The sequence below is a fragment of the Eptatretus burgeri genome, chromosome 3 (genome assembly GCF_056783735.1).
Source record: "Eptatretus burgeri isolate ZD-2024b chromosome 3, Ebu_testis_v1, whole genome shotgun sequence".
In the NCBI taxonomy this organism is placed as follows: Eukaryota; Metazoa; Chordata; class Myxini; order Myxiniformes; family Myxinidae; genus Eptatretus; species Eptatretus burgeri.
Window position 1 is genome coordinate 83216283 of NC_140963.1, and position 21134 is coordinate 83237416.

The following is a 21134-nucleotide window of genomic DNA, read 5'->3' on the forward strand; positions in this document are numbered from 1 at the left end:
CCTCTCCTCTCCCCTCCCTTCCCTCTGTCCTCTCCTCTCCCCTCCCTTCCCTCTGTCCTCTCCTCTCCCCTCCCTTCCCTCTGTCCTCTCCTCTCCCCTCCCCTCCCTCTGTCCTCTCCTCTCCCCTCCCTTCCCCCTGGCCTCGCCTCTCCCCTCCCTTCCCTCTGTCCTCTCCTCTCCCCTCCCTTCCCTCTGTCCTCTCCTCTCTCCCTCCCTTCCCTCTGTCCTCTCCTCTCCCCTCCCTTCCCTCTGTCCTCTCCTCTCCCCTCCCTTCCCTCTGTCCTCTCCTCTCCCCTCCCTTCCCTCTGTCCTCTCCTCTCCCCTCCCTTCCCTCTGTCCTCTCCTCTCCCCTCCCTTCCCTCCGTCCTCTCCTCTCCCCTCCACTCCCTCCGTCCTCTCCTCTCCCTTCCCTCCATCCTCTCCCTCCTCTTTCTCTCCTCCCCTCTCCCTCCCTCTCCTCCCTCCTCAGTCTACCCCCCCCCCATTAATATTCCCATCAGCGAAATGACGGGTTGTATTTGCTTGTCTCATAAATAAATGTCATTGTCTGTCTGTCTGTGTGTAACACCAATCACGTCAAAACTGCGGGGCCAATTACCACCAAACTTGGCACATGACCAAGTTCATCCTCATGGTGAACATGGCCTACTTTGATTCAAATGTTGTTGTGGGGATTCAGGAGGGAAGGTCGACAGAAATTCTTCACGTAAATGTGCATTGTGTAGTGCCACCCGGTGGTTGTGGCAGATGGTATTACAAGATTGCTGTGGAGATAACTTGTATTTTTGCACTGAACATGTCCCCAGAGAGTGGGAAGTCCCACAGCCAACCTCCACCAATTGGGGTAGGCAGGGGAAGGGGGGTCGGAGTCCAGAGGGAGGGGAAGGGGTGGAGTGGGGGGTCTAGATTGTGGGAGGGTGGGAGGAGGGAGGGGAAAGGGTGGGGAGGGAAAGGGATGAGAGGAGGGACCTGGCCTTGCCTGACAACGCCGGGCATCCCTGCCAGTTAAAAATATAGCCCTGGAACCAGATAATATGCACCCAAGAGTTTTGAGGGAGGTTTGGAGAACAGGTAAGCGAGATAACGGATATTTTCAAGAGCTCACTGGAGTCAGGACAGGTACCTGAGGATTGGAGAGTAGCAAATGTAACACCATGATTTAAGAAAGGATCCAGAGAATAATTTTGGAAACTATAGACATGTTAGTTTGACCTCAGTTGTGGGGAAGGTGTTGGAGGCATCAATTAGGGACCAGATGAGGAACCATTTAAACAAATACAAACTAATTAAAGGTCGTCAGCATGGGTTAACTCGGGGGAAGTCTTGTTTAACAATTTTTTTAGAGTTCCATGAAGCACTTTTTGACTGGGCGGATGAGGGAAGTGCAGTGAATGTAATACATGTAGACTTTAAGAAGGTATTTGATAAGGTACCACATAGGAAGTTGTTAGCCAAGGTGAGGGCTTGTGGAGTGTCTGGTCAGGTAACGAACTGGATTGGAAACTGTGTTCGTGAGAGGAAGCAAAGATTGGCTGTGAGTGGGAGGACGTCTTTCTGTTTAGATGGAAGTAGTGGGGTACCTGAAGCATAAGTACTGGACCATTAGTATTCATAACTAGCAGGGTTACCTGGCGCTGCCTGGGTGTGGTGGGGGGAGGGGTACTGAGAAGTGGGAGAAGCAGGAGAGCCGGCAGGGCTAAGAATGGGGCAGCGGATCGGGGGCAGGAGAACTGACGGGGTGTGGGTGAGTGGGGTAACTGTGGAGGTGGGAGGAGAGTCAGAACACCAGGTGGTAAAAGGGTCTTAAGGGAACACCAGTGGGTGAAGGGGTCTTAAGGGTCTTTGGGTCTTAAATATCTTTGAGGTCTTTCGGATCTTTGAGATCTTGAAGGGTCTTTGGGATCTTACAGTTCTTAAGGATCTTTGGGGTCCTAAGGGTCTTAATGATCTTCAAAATATTTAAGGGTCTTAGAGGTCTTCAAGATTCTTAGGGATCTGAATAGTCTTTGGGGTCCAAAGGGTATTTGTGGTATTCGGGATTTTTTGAAGTGTCTTAATTATGTTTGGAGAATTCAATGGTCTTTTGGGTCTTTGGGTTTTATCTCCCAAGCATGTAAAAAGTCTTGTCTCGAACATGTCAAAAAAAAGGTCATGGTTCTTCGGTGTCTTTAAAGGTTGAGGTTGTGGATGAAAATACACATAAGACAACCTCCGGGTCCGACTTGGTCTGTGTGCCAAATTTGGTGGTTGTCGGCCCAGCGGTTTTTGCAAAAAACGCAAACAAGCAGACAGACAAAGAGACAGACACACACACAGACAGACATCTGATGAATCTCATTTATTGGATTTACATAAACAATTTTGACAGTGGGGTTAAGAGTAGGCTTTCCATTGTTCAGATAACAGGAAGAGTTGGTTGATATTAGAGTTGGTGAGCAGGGGAGGGTGGGGGGGGTGACCAGATTCAGGAAAATATGGATCTTTAACAGACTGTAGGGCAAAATATTGGAAGATGCAATTCAACACAAACAAGTGTAAGGTGTTGGGGTTGGGTAAGAATAATGAAAATAGAGATTACAAGATGCAAGGGGCAATCTTGGAGGGTGACACACAGGAGAAGGATCTGGGTGTGATAATAGATACAGCGGGTGGGGGTAGAGGGGCATAGCTCAGCCATTATCAGCCCGTTTGCTGCTGTGCAGTGCGAGATGGCCGAGTTTTTTTAATTACTTCAGTGTATATTTATTTTCCATTGAGCTTCAGTGTGTCCATCCAGTCCATAACTTCTTTACCATTTGAACTTTTATCATCAAATTTTCAACAAACATTTATTATGAGAAAATGGAGAACACTAATTAATAAAATTTACATTTTTTTTTGCTGTTGCTTTCGTTTAGTTTAGTTTGAGTGCAAAGCGGACACGGACCAACTTTCTATTCTGGGATGCTTTCTAGTTGTGTTCAGTTTTGGTCACCACATCTTATGAAGGACATACAGTTGCCATAGGGCACAACATAGGGCAACAAGATTGATCCCAGGCCTCGCAAGACGAAGCTGAGGAGTGGCTGAAAGAGACATGACTATTAACATGAAGGAGATGATTGTGTCAGGATCTGATAGAGATGTTTGAGATAATGAAGGGTGTAAATAAAATCAGTGTAGAATAATTTTCAGCAAAATGGGCACTGACAGGACAAGGGGGCACAGTTTAAAAGTAAATAAGAGGAGAGTTAGGATGGAAGTAAGGTAGGGGTCTAACTCTTTCACTCAGAGAGTGGTGAATGCATGCAATGGTCTCGCTGCATGGTAGTGACATTGGAGTGAGTGGATTGTTATAAAATTGAGCTGGAGGGGTATCTTTAAGTAGTGGGGATGGTGGAGTATGTGCAGGCTTGATGGGCCAGAGAGAGAGAGAGAGAGAGAGAGAGAGAGAGAGAGAGAGAGAGAGAGAGAGAGAGAGAGAGAGAGAGAGAGAGAGAGAGAGAGAGAGAGAGAGAGAGAGAGAGAGAGAGAGAGAGAGAGAGAGAGAGAGAGAGAGAGAGAGAGAGAGAGAGAGAGAGAGAGAGAAAGATATATATATATATATATATATATATATATATATATATATATATATATATATATATATATGTTAACATTTAACACAAAGCTTAATGGTAAAGCATTTCTTCGATGGAGGCTTTCACTTCCACTGTCCTGCACAGCGTTCGCCCTTTCTGGTTATAAGAGATGGCTGTCATCAGCAATTTGACGAGTCAAGGGACATGACCCAGTTTGCTGCATTTTGTCACACCTCCAACAAGCAACCTGAATACCTGTCAGGCTAATGATTCACTTCAGCACTTAGCTCGGAAACAGCTAATGAATCAAGAGTTAGAGTCAGTGTGAGTGTTGGTTCAGATTGATCAAGTGGTATGCATCACGTGCCACGTGTAAATACCCTGGGATGTTGGGGTATAATGCAAATGCTTATTTTAGTACAACATAAGAGAAGAGCAGCTCCGATTTAAGTGGAGAACAGCTCCCAGTATATAATAAAACTGGAAGGCTGCAACACATGATAAAAAATACATTTTTTTTACATTCATAATCACAAACTTGAGCAATTAACACTGAAACTATATTGGAATTAATGCTGCAACAACATATAAATTCCAAAATGTAAGGTACCACTTATTTATCACGGTGGTGGGATTCAGACCTGTGCACACATGTGTACAGGTGGCACAAATTGCTGTCATGTTTGTGTACTTAATAAATAAATGGTCCCCAATAACGGATGGGAAATTAAAAATATAAACTAAATTCAGTGCTGATTTGTGGCACTACGTGTTTTCCTACTCAAAGGAGTTAAACTCTTTAACCAGTCGCTTTTGGGGGATGATGTCCCTTTAAAATTCAGTGTTAGGTTTCTCTTAGTCTCACTGTTTTCCAGAATATGGGGTCAAAACCTTAGGTCCAATACATAGTTATCATGGCGAAGTAATAATAATAACAATAAATGATGACAAAAACAACAGCAAGAGTACAACAAAACCCACCATCAAACAATTAAAATTGCACAAAGAGAACAATTCAACAGACAACCAGAGCATCCACTATCCCCACTGCCACCCACTGACCCCTTTAATATAACTGACTTTCATTAAAACTCGAACAGAAAATGGAACAAATCATTTCAGAAATCTACCGTTTCTGCACATCAAACCTCTTTACCTCCGACCAGACCTCATCTGTTCATAAAACGGATGTCGTGGGTGGATACGAGTTTGCATAATGGTTTTAGCCTTGGTTAAAACTTGTTCATGAGAAATTATACTTCTGTCTATCTTTCCTCAAAGGATCTTTCCAGCCTGTTTTTCTACTCTCTGCAGTTTTACCAAATCACCCTTTTTTGACGTACAAATTGAAACAATGTAGAAACACTAAATCAGACACAGCAACCATACAAGATAACTCTCAATTACTGAAACATAAAAAAAGCCTCATAATAGTTTTATCAGCCATATATTATTTCAGTTGCCGAACAAAGTATCGGCGCTGTTGTCATTTGGAGATCAGCGATTTAGTGTTCTGAACATGATAGATTAGTATCAATGATTATGCCTATACTAAACGATTCTTTGGAAAATCCTCTATCTCTTTGCTGATGATTCCACTCTCTGTTGTGATATCTCTCATCCTTTTGGCAGACAGGCAGCAGTCTCTTTCCTCTCTTCAGACCTTGACAACATCACAAACTGGTCAAACACTTCTAATATGTCCTTCAATCCTGAGAAATATATATCTCTATCTCTCTCTCTCTCTCTCTCTCTCTCTCTCTCTCTCTCTCTCTCTCTCTCTCTCTCTCTCTCTCTCTCTCTCTCTCTCTCTCTCTCTCTCTCTCTCTCTCTCTCTCTCTCTCTCTCTCCATCTCTCCATCTCTCCATCTCTCCATCTCTCCATCTCTCCATCTCTCTCTCTCTCCATCTCTCCATCTCTCCATCTCTCCATCTCTCTCTCTCTCTCTCTCTCTCTCTCTCTCTCTCTCTCTCTCTCTCTCTCTCCATCTCTCTCTCCATCTCTCTCTCCATCTCTCTCTCCATCTCTCTCTCCATCTCTCTCTCCATCTCTCTCTCCATCTCTCTCTCCATCTCTCTCTCCATCTCTCTCTCCATCTCTCTCTCTCTGAAAGGACCATTCTGCAAACCCACCCATATACTTTCTCAACAACCATCTCAAAGAGGTTCAGTCAATCAAACTCTTGGGTCTCACTCTCAGCCATGATCTCTCTTGGGCAAGCCACATTTCAAAGTTGGCCTCCAAAGCCAAACACTGACTGGGCATCCTCCATCATGCAAAGTCCTTCCTTGGAACACCTGAGCTCTTATCCACTTCCAAGGCTTTCATCTGCAGCTTGATGGAGCACTGCCCTCCCCGATGGGCTGGCTCCCCTGCCTCACATTTTGCTTACCTTAATGCCGTGAAAACCAAGGCTTTCAAGATCATTGAAATCTCTCGCGATGAAGCTAAGTCTATGGGCCTATCACTTCGCCATTGCCAACAAGTCAGTGGTCTCTCTGTCTTCTTCCGCCTCATTTCTGGTCTTGCACCCTCTGCCCTCTCCATGCTCTGTCCCCACCCCCACCCCCTTTCCCCAAAGTGTATGCAGGACACACGCGATTCATCACCAATCCCTTCTGAGTGAAACTGCCTAAATCCAGAACCACTGCTCACCTCCACTCATTTACTCTTCTCTATTCTCACCTGTGGAACCACCTTCCACACTCTCTTCAAATCTCATTCTTCCCTCCAGGTCTTCAAGACAGCTGTTCACCACCATCTCAGATCATCCCCATCCAAAACCATACTCTTTTCTACCCTCGGTAACACTCCCCAAGCCCACCTCTTTTTAAATTTTCAGGGTTTTCTTCCTGAAAGTTTGTTTCTATATCCATCTTGTCCACACCACTTGCCCTCCCCGATCCCTCATTTCTTCCCCACATCCCTTAGTTGTCCAAGTCTCTCTCGATATTTTGTCCCTCAAACCTGCTGTTGGTGTTTCCCCCTTGTTTTCTACTATTCCTTTTGTTCTGTTGCATCCTGATCCATTCTATGATCTCGCTCTTCCACGAGCCTTGACCGTCGACAAAAACTAAAATGCTGAGCATCAAGTGAGGAAGCAGCTTGTACCATTTGTAAAATCTTTCATACGACTTGCCCAGGGTTGCAATCGCCAAGTCAGAGCAGACGCTCTCACCATAATCCCACCGAGTCTGGTGTTGTGTGTATGCTTAACTGTGAGGCAAAGTAAAATCTTTTAAAATTATCTTTTTAATGGGGTTGATTTAGTTGCTCAAATTGTTGGGTTTGCTTGGGAAGTAATTACCTGGGGAGCGGAAGTTGTGCGGGTGCAGATGCATGATGGGATCGTGCCCGAGCACTGCGCATGCCGATGGCTTTTGTCCTCCCATTCCATCTAATGGTCTGTTGCTTCTTTTCAGAAAATAATGTGATACCAGCTACTCAGGTTGTGTGAGTGAGTTGGGGGTGTAACATAACACGAATTAACAAATAAACACTATTTCTGAAGATGACAAACCCCAGTGAACCTGTCTTCCCCTCACCATCATGCAATCATGTAGACTGAGGGAAGCCTTTCCTGAAGAACATGTGCTCGTATAATGTTGTTCAGGGAAGGACTATTTTCAATCCCTACTGAGTCTATCATTTTGTTCGGTTCCACTCTGCATGGCTCTGATTCTATGAAAGGTGGTGGATACAGTATTGAGTGCATTATCGGTCGCCATAGAGATTGATAGAAAGAGGTAATACACAGAAATGATGCAAAGAGACGAAACAAAGAGATGACTCAAAGACGTGAGACAAAGAGATGATACAAAGAGATGATACAATGACATACAGACATGATACAAAGAGATGATACAATGACATACAGACATGATACAAAGAGATGATACAATGACATAGACATGATACAAAGAGATGACACAATGACATACAGACATGATACAAAGAGATGATACAATGACATACAGACATGATACAAAGAGATGATACAATGACATACAGACATGATACAAAGAGATGATACAATGACATACAGACATGATACAAAGAGATGATACAATGACATACAGACATGATACAAAGAGATGATACAATGACATACAGACATGATACAAAGAGATGATACAATGACATACAGACATGATACAAAGAGATGATACAATGACATACAGACATGATACAAAGAGATGATACAATGACATACAGACATGATACAAAGAGATGATACAATGACATACAGACATGATACAAAGAGATGATACAATGACATACAGACATGAAACAAAGAGATGATACAATGACATACAGACATGATACAAAGAGATGATACAAAGACATACAGACATAAAACAAAGAGATGATACAATGACATACAGACATGATACAAAGAGATGATACAATGACATACAGACATGATACAAAGAGATGATACAATGACATACAGACATGATACAAAGAGATGATACAAAGAGATGATACAATGACATACAGACATGATACAAAGAGATGATACAATGACATACAGACATGATACAAAGAGATGATACAATGACATACAGACATGATACAAAGAGATGATACAATGACATACAGACATGATACAAAGAGATGATACAATGACATACAGACATGATACAAAGAGATGATACAATGACATACAGACATGATACAAAGAGATGATACAATGACATACAGACATGATACAAAGAGATGATACAATGACATACAGACATGATACAAAGAGATGATACAATGACATACAGACATGATACAAAGAGATGATACAATGACATACAGACATGATACAATGACATACAGACATGATACAAAGAGATGATACAATGACATACAGACATGATACAAAGAGATGATACAATGACATACAGACATGATACAAAGAGATGACACAATGACATACAGACATGATACAAAGAGATGATACAATGACATACAGACATGATACAAAGAGATGATACAATGACATACAGACATGATACAAAGAGATGATACAATGACATACAGACATGATACAAAGATGATACAATGACATACAGACATGATACAAAGAGATGATACAATGACATACAGACATGATACAAAGAGATGATACAATGACATACAGACATGATACAAAGAGATGATACAATGACATACAGACATGATACAAAGAGATGATACAATGACATACAGACATGATACAAAGAGATGATACAATGACATACAGACATGATACAAAGAGATGATACAATGACATACAGACATGATACAAAGAGATGATACAATGACATACAGACATGAAACAAAGAGATGATACAATGACATACAGACATGATACAAAGAGACAATACAGACATGATACAAAGAGATGATACAAAGACATACAGACATGAAACAGAGATGATACAATGACATACAGACATGATACAAAGAGATGATACAATGACATACAGACATGATACAAAGAGATGATACAATGACATACAGACATGATACAAAGAGATGATACAATGACATACAGACATGAAACAAAGAGATGATACAATGACATACCGACATGATACAAAGAGATGATACAAAGAGACAATACAGACATGATACAAAGATGATACAAAGAGACAATACAGACATGATACAAAGAGATGATACAATGACATACAGACATGATACAAAGAGACAATGCAGACATGATACAAAGACATACAGACATGATACAAGGAGATGATACAATGACATTCAGACATAAAACAGACATGATACAATGACATACAGACATGAAACAAAGAGATGATACAATGACATACAGACATGATACAAAGAGATGATACAATGACATACAGACATGATACAAAGAGATGATACAATGACATACAGACATGATACAAAGAGATGATACAATGACATACAGACATGATACAAAGAGATGATACAATGACATACAGACATGATACAAAGAGATGATACAATGACATACAGACATGATACAAAGAGATGATACAATGACATACAGACATGATACAAAGAGATGATACAATGAGATACAGACATGATACAAAGAGATGATACAATGACATACAGACATGATACAAAGATGATACAATGACATACAGACATGATACAAAGAGATGATACAATGACATACAGACATGATACAAAGAGATGATACAATGACATACAGACATGATACAAAGAGATGATACAATGACATACAGACATGATACAAAGAGATGATACAATGACATACAGACATGATACAAAGAGATGACACAATGACATACAGACATGATACAAAGAGATGATACAATGACATACAGACATGATACAAAGAGATGATACAATGACATACAGACATGAAACAAAGAGATGATACAATGACATACAGACATGATACAAAGAGATGATACAATGACATACAGACATGATACAAAGAGATGATACAATGACATACAGACATGATACAAAGAGATGATACAATGACATACAGACATGATACAAAGAGATGATACAATGACATACAGACATGATACAAAGAGATGATACAATGACATACAGACATGATACAAAGAGATGATACAATGACATACAGACATGATACAAAGAGATGATACAATGACATACAGACATGATACAAAGAGATGATACAATGACATACAGACATGATACAAAGAGATGATACAATGACATACAGACATGATACAAAGAGATGATACAATGACATACAGACATGATACAAAGAGATGATACAATGACATACAGACATGATACAAAGAGATGATACAATGACATACAGACATGATACAAAGAGATGATACAATGACATACAGACATGATACAAAGAGATGATACAATGACATACAGACATGATACAAAGAGATGATACAATGACATACAGACATGATACAAAGAGATGATACAATGACATACAGACATGATACAAAGAGATGATACAATGACATACAGACATGATACAAAGAGATGATACAATGACATACAGACATGATACAAAGAGATGATACAATGACATACAGACATGATACAAAGAGATGATACAATGACATACAGACATGATACAAAGAGATGATACAATGACATACAGACATGATACAAAGAGATGATACAATGACATACAGACATGATACAAAGAGATGATACAAAGACATACAGACATGAAACAAAGAGATGATACAATGACATACAGACATGATACAAAGAGATGATACAATGACATACAGACATGATACAAAGAGATGACACAATGACATACAGACATGATACAATGACATACAGACATGATACAAAGAGATGATACAATGACATAGACATGATACAAACAGATGATACATTGACATACAGACATGAAACAAAGAAATGACACAATGACATACAGACATGATACAAAGAGATGATACAATGACATAAAGACATGATACAAAGAGATGATACAATGACATACAGACTTGATACAAAGAGATGATACATTGACATACAGACATGATACAAAGAGATGATACAATGACATACAGACATGATACAAAGAGATGATACAATGACATACAGACATGATACAAAGAGATGATACAATGACATACAGACATGATACAAAGAGATGATACAATGACATACAGACATGATACAAAGAGATGATACAATGACATACAGACATGATACAAAGAGATGATACAATGACATAAAGACATGATACAAAGAGATGATACAATGACATACAGACTTGATACAAAGAGATGATACAATGACATAAAGACATGATACAAAGAGATGATACAATGACATACAGACTTGATACAAAGAGATGATACAATGACATACAGACATGATACAAAGAGATGATACAATGACATAGACATGATACAAAGAGATGATACAATGACATACAGACATGATACAAAGAGATGATACAATGACATACAGACATGATACAAAGAGATGATACAATGACATACAGACATGATACAAAGAGATGATACAATGACATACAGACATGATACAAAGAGATGATACAATGACATACAGACATGATACAAAGAGATGATACAATGACATACAGACATGATACAAAGAGATGATACAATGACATACAGACATGATACAAAGAGATGATACAATGACATACAGACATGATACAAAGAGATGATACAATGACATACAGACATGATACAAAGAGATGATACAATGACATACAGACATGATACAAAGAGATGATACAATGACATACAGACATGAAACAAAGAGATGATACAATGACATACAGACATGATACAAAGAGATGATACAATGACATACAGACATGATACAAAGAGATGATACAATGACATACAGACATGATACAAAGAGATGATACAATGACATACAGACATGATACAAAGAGATGATACAATGACATACAGACATGATACAAAGAGATGATACAATGACATACAGACATGATACAAAGAGATGATACAATGACATACAGACATGATACAAAGAGATGATACAATGGCATACAGACATGATACAAAGAGACAAAACAAAGAGATGATTCAAAGAGACGAAACGAAGAAATGCTTCAAAGTGACAATACAGACATGATACAAATAGGCAATACAAAGAGACGATACAAAGATATGATCCAAAGACAAGCAAAGGGGCAACACAAATGGGACAATACAAGAAGACAATATGTGGGCATATTTCCGAAGGATAATACAGCTTGTGATATGATCCTTCCTGTCTTTTTCATCTGAACCTTTCTCCAGACCTGTGATAATGTTTTCCGTGTTAATAATAATAATAATAATTTGTTCCATCATGATGATAATGAAAGAAACACCTACCCCACAGACTGCAGCTTGCATCATTGCATCGAATCCACCCTCTGGCGAGTCCATATTCCCGGAGATCTGCTGCTTGCCCACCAACTGGTTGAACTCTGTTCCATTTGCAGTCAGTGATAGTACGTTCTTGTAACCGAAGGGACTCGTGCATAGTTGGCCATTCAAGTTGTTGGCGCATGGGTTCTGCACCATCTTGGGCGTCATACTGATAAAAGGCATCGTGGTCTTGTCCACAAACGATCCAAAACCTGTCAAAAAAATTCTTAGGAATTGGAAGAAAAAACCTTGTTTGACTGCCAACAGCTAATGGCTTTCTTATTATTTATTGATGTTTGTATCTGTTTCTGCTGCAGTATGGTGCAAAACAGAATGGCATTGGTTAATGGTTTTGGGGTATTATAAAAAGGTTCTACATTCAACAAACTATGGTCTTACAATCGGCACATGCAATGCAACATTATTTACATCCCCTGAATTATAATCTCACAATATGTGCATTCATTTCATCACAATCTCAATATTCCCTATGAAATCTTCTACATTATAGTGTATGGAATAGACATTAATTTTATTCTTCTTTTTTAGATTTCAGCCTGTGGGAAGATATTAAAACTCCAAAACAAGTTTAGGTTTATTCTGTAACAAGTTGGGTCACCTGGGATCAAGAAACGGGTTATTTCGATTTGAGTCACGACAATGATACAAAACTGAGCCTGGATGCTGATTTGGAAGTTGAAATGCAAAGTCAAACAATTGATGCACTTTGGAGCATTTTTGACCATTATATAAAAGTGTAAAATAACAGTTATACAAAAAGTTGTTACTAAATTTGATTAATATTTTTGGAGTTTGATCGTTTAATAAGCAGTTATTTAAAATCAAAAGTCGGATAACAAGAAGCTGGTACTCTCGATCCCCCACTTTTTGGGTGATTTGAGGAATAGAACTCTAAAAGCAAAAGTTCAATGGTTTTTGAAATATCGAGAAGACATAAGTACATGGACAGATGATCGTTTGTTCGGACGGAGCTCATTTTAATGTCCCCATCTCCGATATTGTCGGAGCGGCGGAGGAGAAAATATGAGACGGTTTAAGAAACTTTGGGTTTAAGTGAATAAATAGCAAGAAAGTACTTTAATTGTCACAGTTCGAGTTCGCCTAATGGATCTATCATAACTTAAAAAGTCACATGCGTGTCCTAATAATGATGAGAAAGTGTTTTCTTGGCCGTGAAAGCATGAAACGTAATTGGATTTTAAAACTTTGGATCGAAATACACCTGTGCACTTCAAATACTCGTAGATCGTCTTCTGTGTGCATAGCCGAGTCGGTTCTTACAAAGCCAGGACAATGCTGCAAAGTGATAGACGAAAGTACATACCCATTTGGAAGTCGCTCGTTATGTCCTTCATGCGTTGCTGCAACTCTGTACCGAGTTTTTTCACGTGATGCAGATCGTCTACCATGGAGTAGGACAGGTCCATCAGGTAGTACAGGTCAATGGGGTAGTCTTCTGCCCGGCGGAAATGCAGATCGAAGCCTTGTGGTTCTCCTGCGGAGCGACATGATTCTGGGTCAAAATCCCTGGTTTAAAAATCAAATCTGGATATAAACCTGCACTTGGTAAAGTCGACACAGTGATCTTCGAGCCAGCTGTTCTGTCTGTACGCCTGGATGTACACTATGCAACCTGTCGTAACTTTATGAGGAATATTACTTTGTGTTTGCCTTCACCCTTGACATCAAGTAAAATGGGATATGCAAGTTTTAACTAAAAGCATATAGTTACCTCCGCCACCGAACTGCCGCAGGTGGATGGAGGTTATGTTTTCATCCCTGTCTGTTTGTATGTTTCTCAAAAAGTGGTGGACATCCAGCTTCGATAATTTTTTATGTGATTCTTCACCATTGACAGATAGGGCCAAAAACGATATGTAGCATGATATCTCAGAAAAGTTGTGGACATGTTGGGTGTGTGACAAGGACGAAATTGTTCAATTTCGGTGATGATCAGAATCCGGATACAAGAATTTTTAAAGTATTTTAATCAAAATTGAGAGATAGGGCTAAAAATCATACACTGTATAGCATGATATCTCAAAAAGTTGTGGACGGATTATGACAAAACTGTGTATGAGTTGGTTCGGCGACAAGAACAAGCCGATTAGATTTTGTTTTAGGTCCGGATGCAGATACGCCCTATCAGTGGAACACAAAACGTTAACGGTTCAGCCTGGTGGAGTTATGCGCTCTACCGAGTGCCGTTCTAGTCTAAGTTTCTTATGCTCGTTCTTATGTCTAAGTTTCATTGTCTAAGTAATCCTTTTGCTGAAGGATGAACTACTTCAAGTCACGGTGTCATGCTAAATTGTTGGGGTGCATATGGATCGCTGTGTCCTTGCCCTACCGGAGTGTTGATACTCTGAAGATGTAAACCTAGTATAGGCTGGGAGTGGAATGACCAATTTGATCCTGTTAGTGTGTCATGTTGAAGCTATCGTGTGACAATTGCAGCTAGGTGCTGGTACATCCCGATGTTCTTGCTGACTGGGCGCGATTCCGATACGTACCTGACAGCATGTTTTTCAGCCAATGAGAAGCTTATTTTTAATCAGTCAATGATAATGGGCCTTCTGAGAGAATGGTCTATCCATCCATCCATCCATCAGGACCATACTCTGTGCAGAGCGTCGGTGCTGCCTAAGCAGTCTCCTTGGCTATTGGGTACAATCCTGGACGGGTCGCCACTCCGACACAGGATACCAGCATGCCGGCACTCATTTTGCCGACCTCGGAAGGACGACAGGCAGAGTCAACCGCACCTGGTATTAATTCAACAGCTGAGTGAGATTTGAACTCAGGATCTTAGGATCCCAAGCCCATTAAGATTAGGAGAATGAATTGGTTGAATGATTCTGTTACTTGACCATGACGTGATGGTCAGGATGCAATCCCGTGAGGCCAATGTGATTTTCCAGCATTCCCTGAACAGGATTTCCTATCCACACAATACATTTTTTTTTTCACAGTTCAAAGGATTTTTTTGTAAAATGAGCCATAGAAAATCAAAAACTTCAACTGTGGAATGAATTACGAAATCACAGTTCAAAAATTATTAGTCATGCATGTGCAAATCATGACTATTTAGGAAAGAAACCCAACAAGGAAATTTAACGTGCAACACTATTGTCACCATTATCCTCTCCTGAACTGAGCGAACCTGGGAATATACCTGCAAATTGTGTCTCCCACTGAATCTATGTACAATGTGCATGTCTGCCCAATCCTGGTGTCAATACCCCTTATAAATTGACAACCCATGTGGTGCATGTCTGTTTCGGAATAGCTCGGCATTGCTTCACAACAAATGAGTTGGTTCACGTCATCAGGATGGTTCAAGGACAGATGGCTCAAACAGCAGTTGCTTCCCAGAACGATATTCGTCACGGTCCCATTTCGATGATAATAACAAGGCATCATCCATCGGACTGCATTTCGTGGGGAGTCCTCCTTCAGATTGCCCAAAGGGTTACATCCCCTCATGAGGATCCTTATCTTATCACCCTTGCCAGAAAGACCTACAACATGGTCTCTACATTGACCTGAAAAGAACAATGAACCATTAAATGTTGATCCACTTAGTGTAGAAGAGGCTTCTCATCAGTGGCGATGAGGTCCATAAAGCCACCCCACCCCCATCCCCTGCATAATTTTAACCCAGCATCATCGGTAGCAGTGCATTCAAGGGTGAAAAAACAGCACAAATGCCATGTTTTTTTCCACTAACAGATCAATATTCTGCTGAAACTTCAATTATAGATGGGCTAGTGCATGAAGACGATGTGAGGAGCGAATAGTTAATTGTGCCATGAGGCAGCATGATGGGTTTGGTGGAAGCAACCTGATAGTCTGGGCTTTCATTCAAGTTGGCCAAAGAACTGATCCTGCTTTTATACAGAGGGGTGCACTGACTGGTGTCAGATACATGGATGAGCTCAGTATGTCAGTAGTCATCCCTTTGGGCCAACAACAAGGTCTTGTCTTGATCTTTATGAATGATAATGCCAATCCAAACCATGCTCATCTCGTCGGTGTGGGACTTCAGGTGCAGTATATCACTCACTTGGACTGGTCAGGACAATCTCCAGACTTTAATCCAATACAACATGCCTGGAGACATCCTGGAGAGGAGTGATTGTGCTTGCCAAGTGTGCCCAGAGTCTCTCGATCAACAGTAAGTGGCCCTGGTTCAAGAATGGCGCTACATCTCACAGCAACAGCTGGATCATACGATTTGATCGAAAACAACATGTATCCAAACTTGTGTTTGAGAAGTTGGTTTTACACATGTGAATAAAGCTCGTCATTTCTGCCAATGTAGCGTGTCTGGGGTCATTTTTAGACTGGCATCATTGGCAATTTGCAGTAATTTCAGACAGCCATGTTGTTTTAATGGATAAACTTAAGCTTGGATTCCAATGACGTTGTTTGTTAAAGGAGTGTACAGATCAATGTGTTGGTCTTCTTCAACCAGAATATGAACATGTTTGAGCATACTATGAATACAATACAAACATTAGAGCTTTTTGGTGCTCAATGTTTTTTGTGGGTTTGAAATAGTTGAACGTCATCGGTGAAACATGACTGAACTAAAAGGGCACTCGGTGGAGCGCATACCTCCGCCACGTAATTCCTGATCCATGAGAACATATCGGGCCCAATATATTTTTGAAATATCATGCTATACAGCACTGTATCATTTGTGGCCCTATCTCTCAATGGTGAAGAATCACTTTAAAAATTAAATAATTATTGTATCCAGATCCAGATTAGGATCTTATCCAAAATCGAAGCAATTCTTTCTTGCAACACACCCAACTTGTCCACCAAGTTTCGTCCGAATCTCTCCACAACTTTTTGAGATATCGTGCTATACATCGTTTTTGGCCCTATCTCTCGATGGTGAAGAATCACTCTAAAAATTCTGGTAGCCTGATCCGGATCGGGATCTTCACCAAAATCGAATCAGTTCGTCCTTGTCATACACCAAACCTGTCCACCAAATTTCATCCGAATCCGTGCACAACTTTTTGAGATATCCTGCACACAAACAGACAAGCCGGTAGGCGGCGATGGGTCGCCGAGCATGGAAACTATAAGATATAGAGCAAAATGGATGTCATATAGCGGATAGGGAATCACGTTAAGATTATGCATATCAAATCTCATCCAATTCCATCTACTGATAACTACTCGGTATCCATTTGAATGAAAAGTACCGAAAATGCGGTTTGAAATCGGAAATCCCCAAAGTTTGAGGGGGTGCTGTGGGTGAACAAAGGTCGAAATCGAAAATCCGGCTCGATCGTTTGTGCACAATGTATTCCAGACGATTAGTGTGAATTTTCATGACCATCCGACCATAACCCGAGGAGGAGTAGCATTTGGCGCGAAGGCACCTCTGGCTCTCGTATATTATCGATTTTTGCACTAATTGACCTTTGACCCTTGACCTCAACGAAATCGGTCAATATGTCCTGAGGCAAAGTTGTAGTACTCATTGAGTACCATGAACCTGCAAAGTTTCATTCGTATCGATGCACTCACCTGGTCGCTAGGGGGCCTTCAATTTTCGCCATTTCTCGCGCATACCCTAATTGTAGGGGGCGCTGCGGGTAAAGTATACCATATATCACGAAAACCGGAATATATTTGATAGAGCATCACCTGTGGATCATTCCTGCCAAATTTCATAACCATACGTGGGATAATGGCTTTCGGAATTGATTTCGCATGAACGGTACCGATTTTGAAGGTTTTTCGGTTGTTGCGAGAGAACCAAAGCGTCCCCATCACAATTTCCAAAGCACAAGGTCATAAGATGTACCTACCACCCGAGTTTGGTCAAAATCCGCCCACGTTTACTACCAGTTATGCTGATGACAAACGAACAAACATCCAAACAAACAGACAGAATTACTGACAATAAGGGTGACCTATTTCGGCGACCCAACAGAAAGGGGTGAAAAACATAACCTCCTTCACCTTCGGTGGTGGAGGTAACAAAACAAATTCATGGGAGGTCACAAAAGCAATTTAATTAAAAATAAAATTGATGGAAATGATAACAAAACAATAAGAAGTCCACAGTAAAATCACAGAGGGGAGCTCCTTATCTGGAGGTCATAAAAGTCTGAAGACCATGTCGGCGATTCTTATTGCCCAAGCTTTGCATTTAGTTTTGGGGAGTAAGCAGTGTCCAATCTTTTACATAGAAACGATACCCTGGCATCAAGTATGATAAGTGCATTGACCAATTCAGGACATGATTTATTCTTCTTCTTCTTCTTCGTCCTCTTCTTCCTCTTCTTCTTCTTCTGCTTCTTCTTCTTCTTCACCATCACCATCACCATCACTTCTGCTGAAGCAGTCACAAGGCTACAACACTGGTCAGGTCATCACTCCGACTCAGGAAGACAGGACAGAAATTTGGAATTTGTTCAGGGTGCCACCAATAACTCGACGCGAGTGACACCGTGGGATCTTTATCAACCAGCAACTAATGCCGACAGACGAGACGACTAGTTTAACGTCCATCCAAAGAATGACACACACACACATTGATGAATCACCCTGCCCATGAAACACTGGCATGACAGTTTATAGCTGGGTCGGGATTCAAACCCAGGCTCGACAGCTTAGAAATGAGTGTACGTACATCTAGGCGATCCTACCACCTTCATGATCTCTGAGAATGCTAAAAGCAACTTGTTCCCAGCATCCTTCTGCTAAAGATGCCCATGCATGTATTGGCCATCCTGTTCCTAGTCAACACAGATCATTATGGTACTTGTGATGGTGGTAGTTATTTCTAAAACTTGTCATGCTTTTGTAAACCAAATTATGCTCAGTACATGTACCTGATCGTAGGGTGAGGGTTAATTTCTGCGGTGCAATCTGTGTGATGTCCTCAGGTTTTGGTCTCTCACGTCGGTCAGCAGTGAGAGGTCTGGCGGGTGCGATCACCGTTTGACCGTGTGGGCTCTCAATGTATTTCTGCGGACATCTGTGCAAGAGGTTCTCCACAAAATCACAACGTGCGGACGTGAGCTCTCCTGGACCCGTGAAGTTCTGTTAACAGGAAGATTAATGGTTTATACCTTTATATCCTTATTGGTGCACAATGATGGGATACTTGTACATTTACTCATTGAAATGTTACTACAGGATACAGGAAATTTTGAGCAACTTTTCATTTTTCATGGTTCCTTTAGTACTGTATGTCTCAGTTGGTGACTTTATTTGTAAGTACAATAAGTTATTGAAAACCCGATATTACCTCCTGCTTACACCAGCCACACTGACTGTCCGCCTGGATGCAGTCCTCACATGACTTGGCATTGGCAGACAAGCATTCATTGGAAATTTCTGCAGGAGGGAAGGAATAAATAAAGGTGATGCATTCAACACCTTTGGTCTCATCAGTATCTCCTTATAGGAAACTGACATTCAGCTTGTGTTAGGGATTGGCCAATGGCCTCTTGGTCCAATACCGAGTCTTGTCTGCTCTTACACCCCCTACCCTTTTAACCATTTGACTCTCCCTCACCCCATTGGAAACACCCCCAAGCCTAGAACTATAAGCTATCTATACATCAAATAGAAACTTCATCTGATCTTTTTCTGGACAGCAAAACACTTCATTGCCACTTGCTCTTACTCTTTCATATTTTCTTTTCTCCTCAAATGACTTTATCCTGCTCAGAAGATACATTTGTAAGTTTGCACGGCACAGGCACTTGAGTAGCATTCCGAAGGCCTACATGCTCGCAGTGGTACATCGTGGGATGAGTAGTTCATGATCCAAATAAAGCTCTTTGGTAAGCCTTGCATTCCGGAATCTCATCCTCAAGCAATTTCTCATCGCGTGTCTGTGCCGAGGGTACGAGTTCCTCACAGCTGTGGTGACCCCAACAGCTATGCTACAACTGGCTGTCTATACACAAATGGTGATCTTTCAGCTTTATCCAAGTAAAATCTGTAAATTCAATATCAAATAAGTAACGACAGTGTTTTGCCATATACAGAAAATACAGCATTCTCATCTCACTAAGACTCACTTTTGGGAGGATAGACCATCTGCCATCATTCACTGGTGGATGCAAAAGATCCCATGCTGACTTTCGAAAAGAGTATGCATTTGTATTCCATGAGTACCATGGCCAAAGTTACAAATACCTCCCCTTACCTATGAGGGCACCGCATTAGTGACACAGCCTCACCTCACTAACAGTGCAACTAGCAGACTATAAATTGTTATGGAACCGGGATTCGGGATTCAACACGAGGGGGCTTCACAGACTCTTCCCGACCTTCGGCATGGCTCATCGGGTTGCTAAGCAACTGCAGACGCCAATTGGCAACACCAAACCTGGTGGGGTCCTCGCTCTTTTATAAATGCATCACCTTTTCCGGTGGTTTGGCGATGTCAATTAGGGTTCGTACCCCGAGTGTGCACTCATCTTTTTATTCATATGGCTGAGCACAACTGTGGGTATGCACTGGCTAATAATGGAGCCAATCAATGGGGCAGAACTTCCAGTCTATCTAGTCTTTACATGCTAAATCGAGCCAATGCAGGAAAGGATGACGTGAGCAGGTAGTAACCAGGTAACAGTTCAACAATCACATTTCTTTACAAACACAATCAATGTAATCCGTGGCATATATTGA

At 41.0% G+C, this 21134-nt stretch overlaps 1 protein-coding gene across 5 annotated transcripts in view; it reads right to left on the reverse strand.

Annotated features, from left to right (window-relative positions):
- The window catches only part of LOC147030326 (integrin beta-1-like), a 74370-nt gene that overhangs the window by 42850 nt on the left and 10386 nt on the right, over positions 1-21134 (reverse strand). For all 5 annotated transcript variants that reach the window (XM_085874256.1, XM_085874258.1, XM_085874257.1 and 2 more), the window contains exons 3-6: positions 19741-19829; positions 19322-19532; positions 13783-13953; positions 12402-12649 (exon numbers count right to left, since the gene is read on the reverse strand). In XM_085874256.1, coding sequence (XP_085730382.1) covers positions 12402-12649; positions 13783-13953; positions 19322-19532; positions 19741-19829 — 719 coding nt within the window. The remainder of the gene's footprint in view (positions 1-12401; positions 12650-13782; positions 13954-19321; positions 19533-19740; positions 19830-21134) is intronic.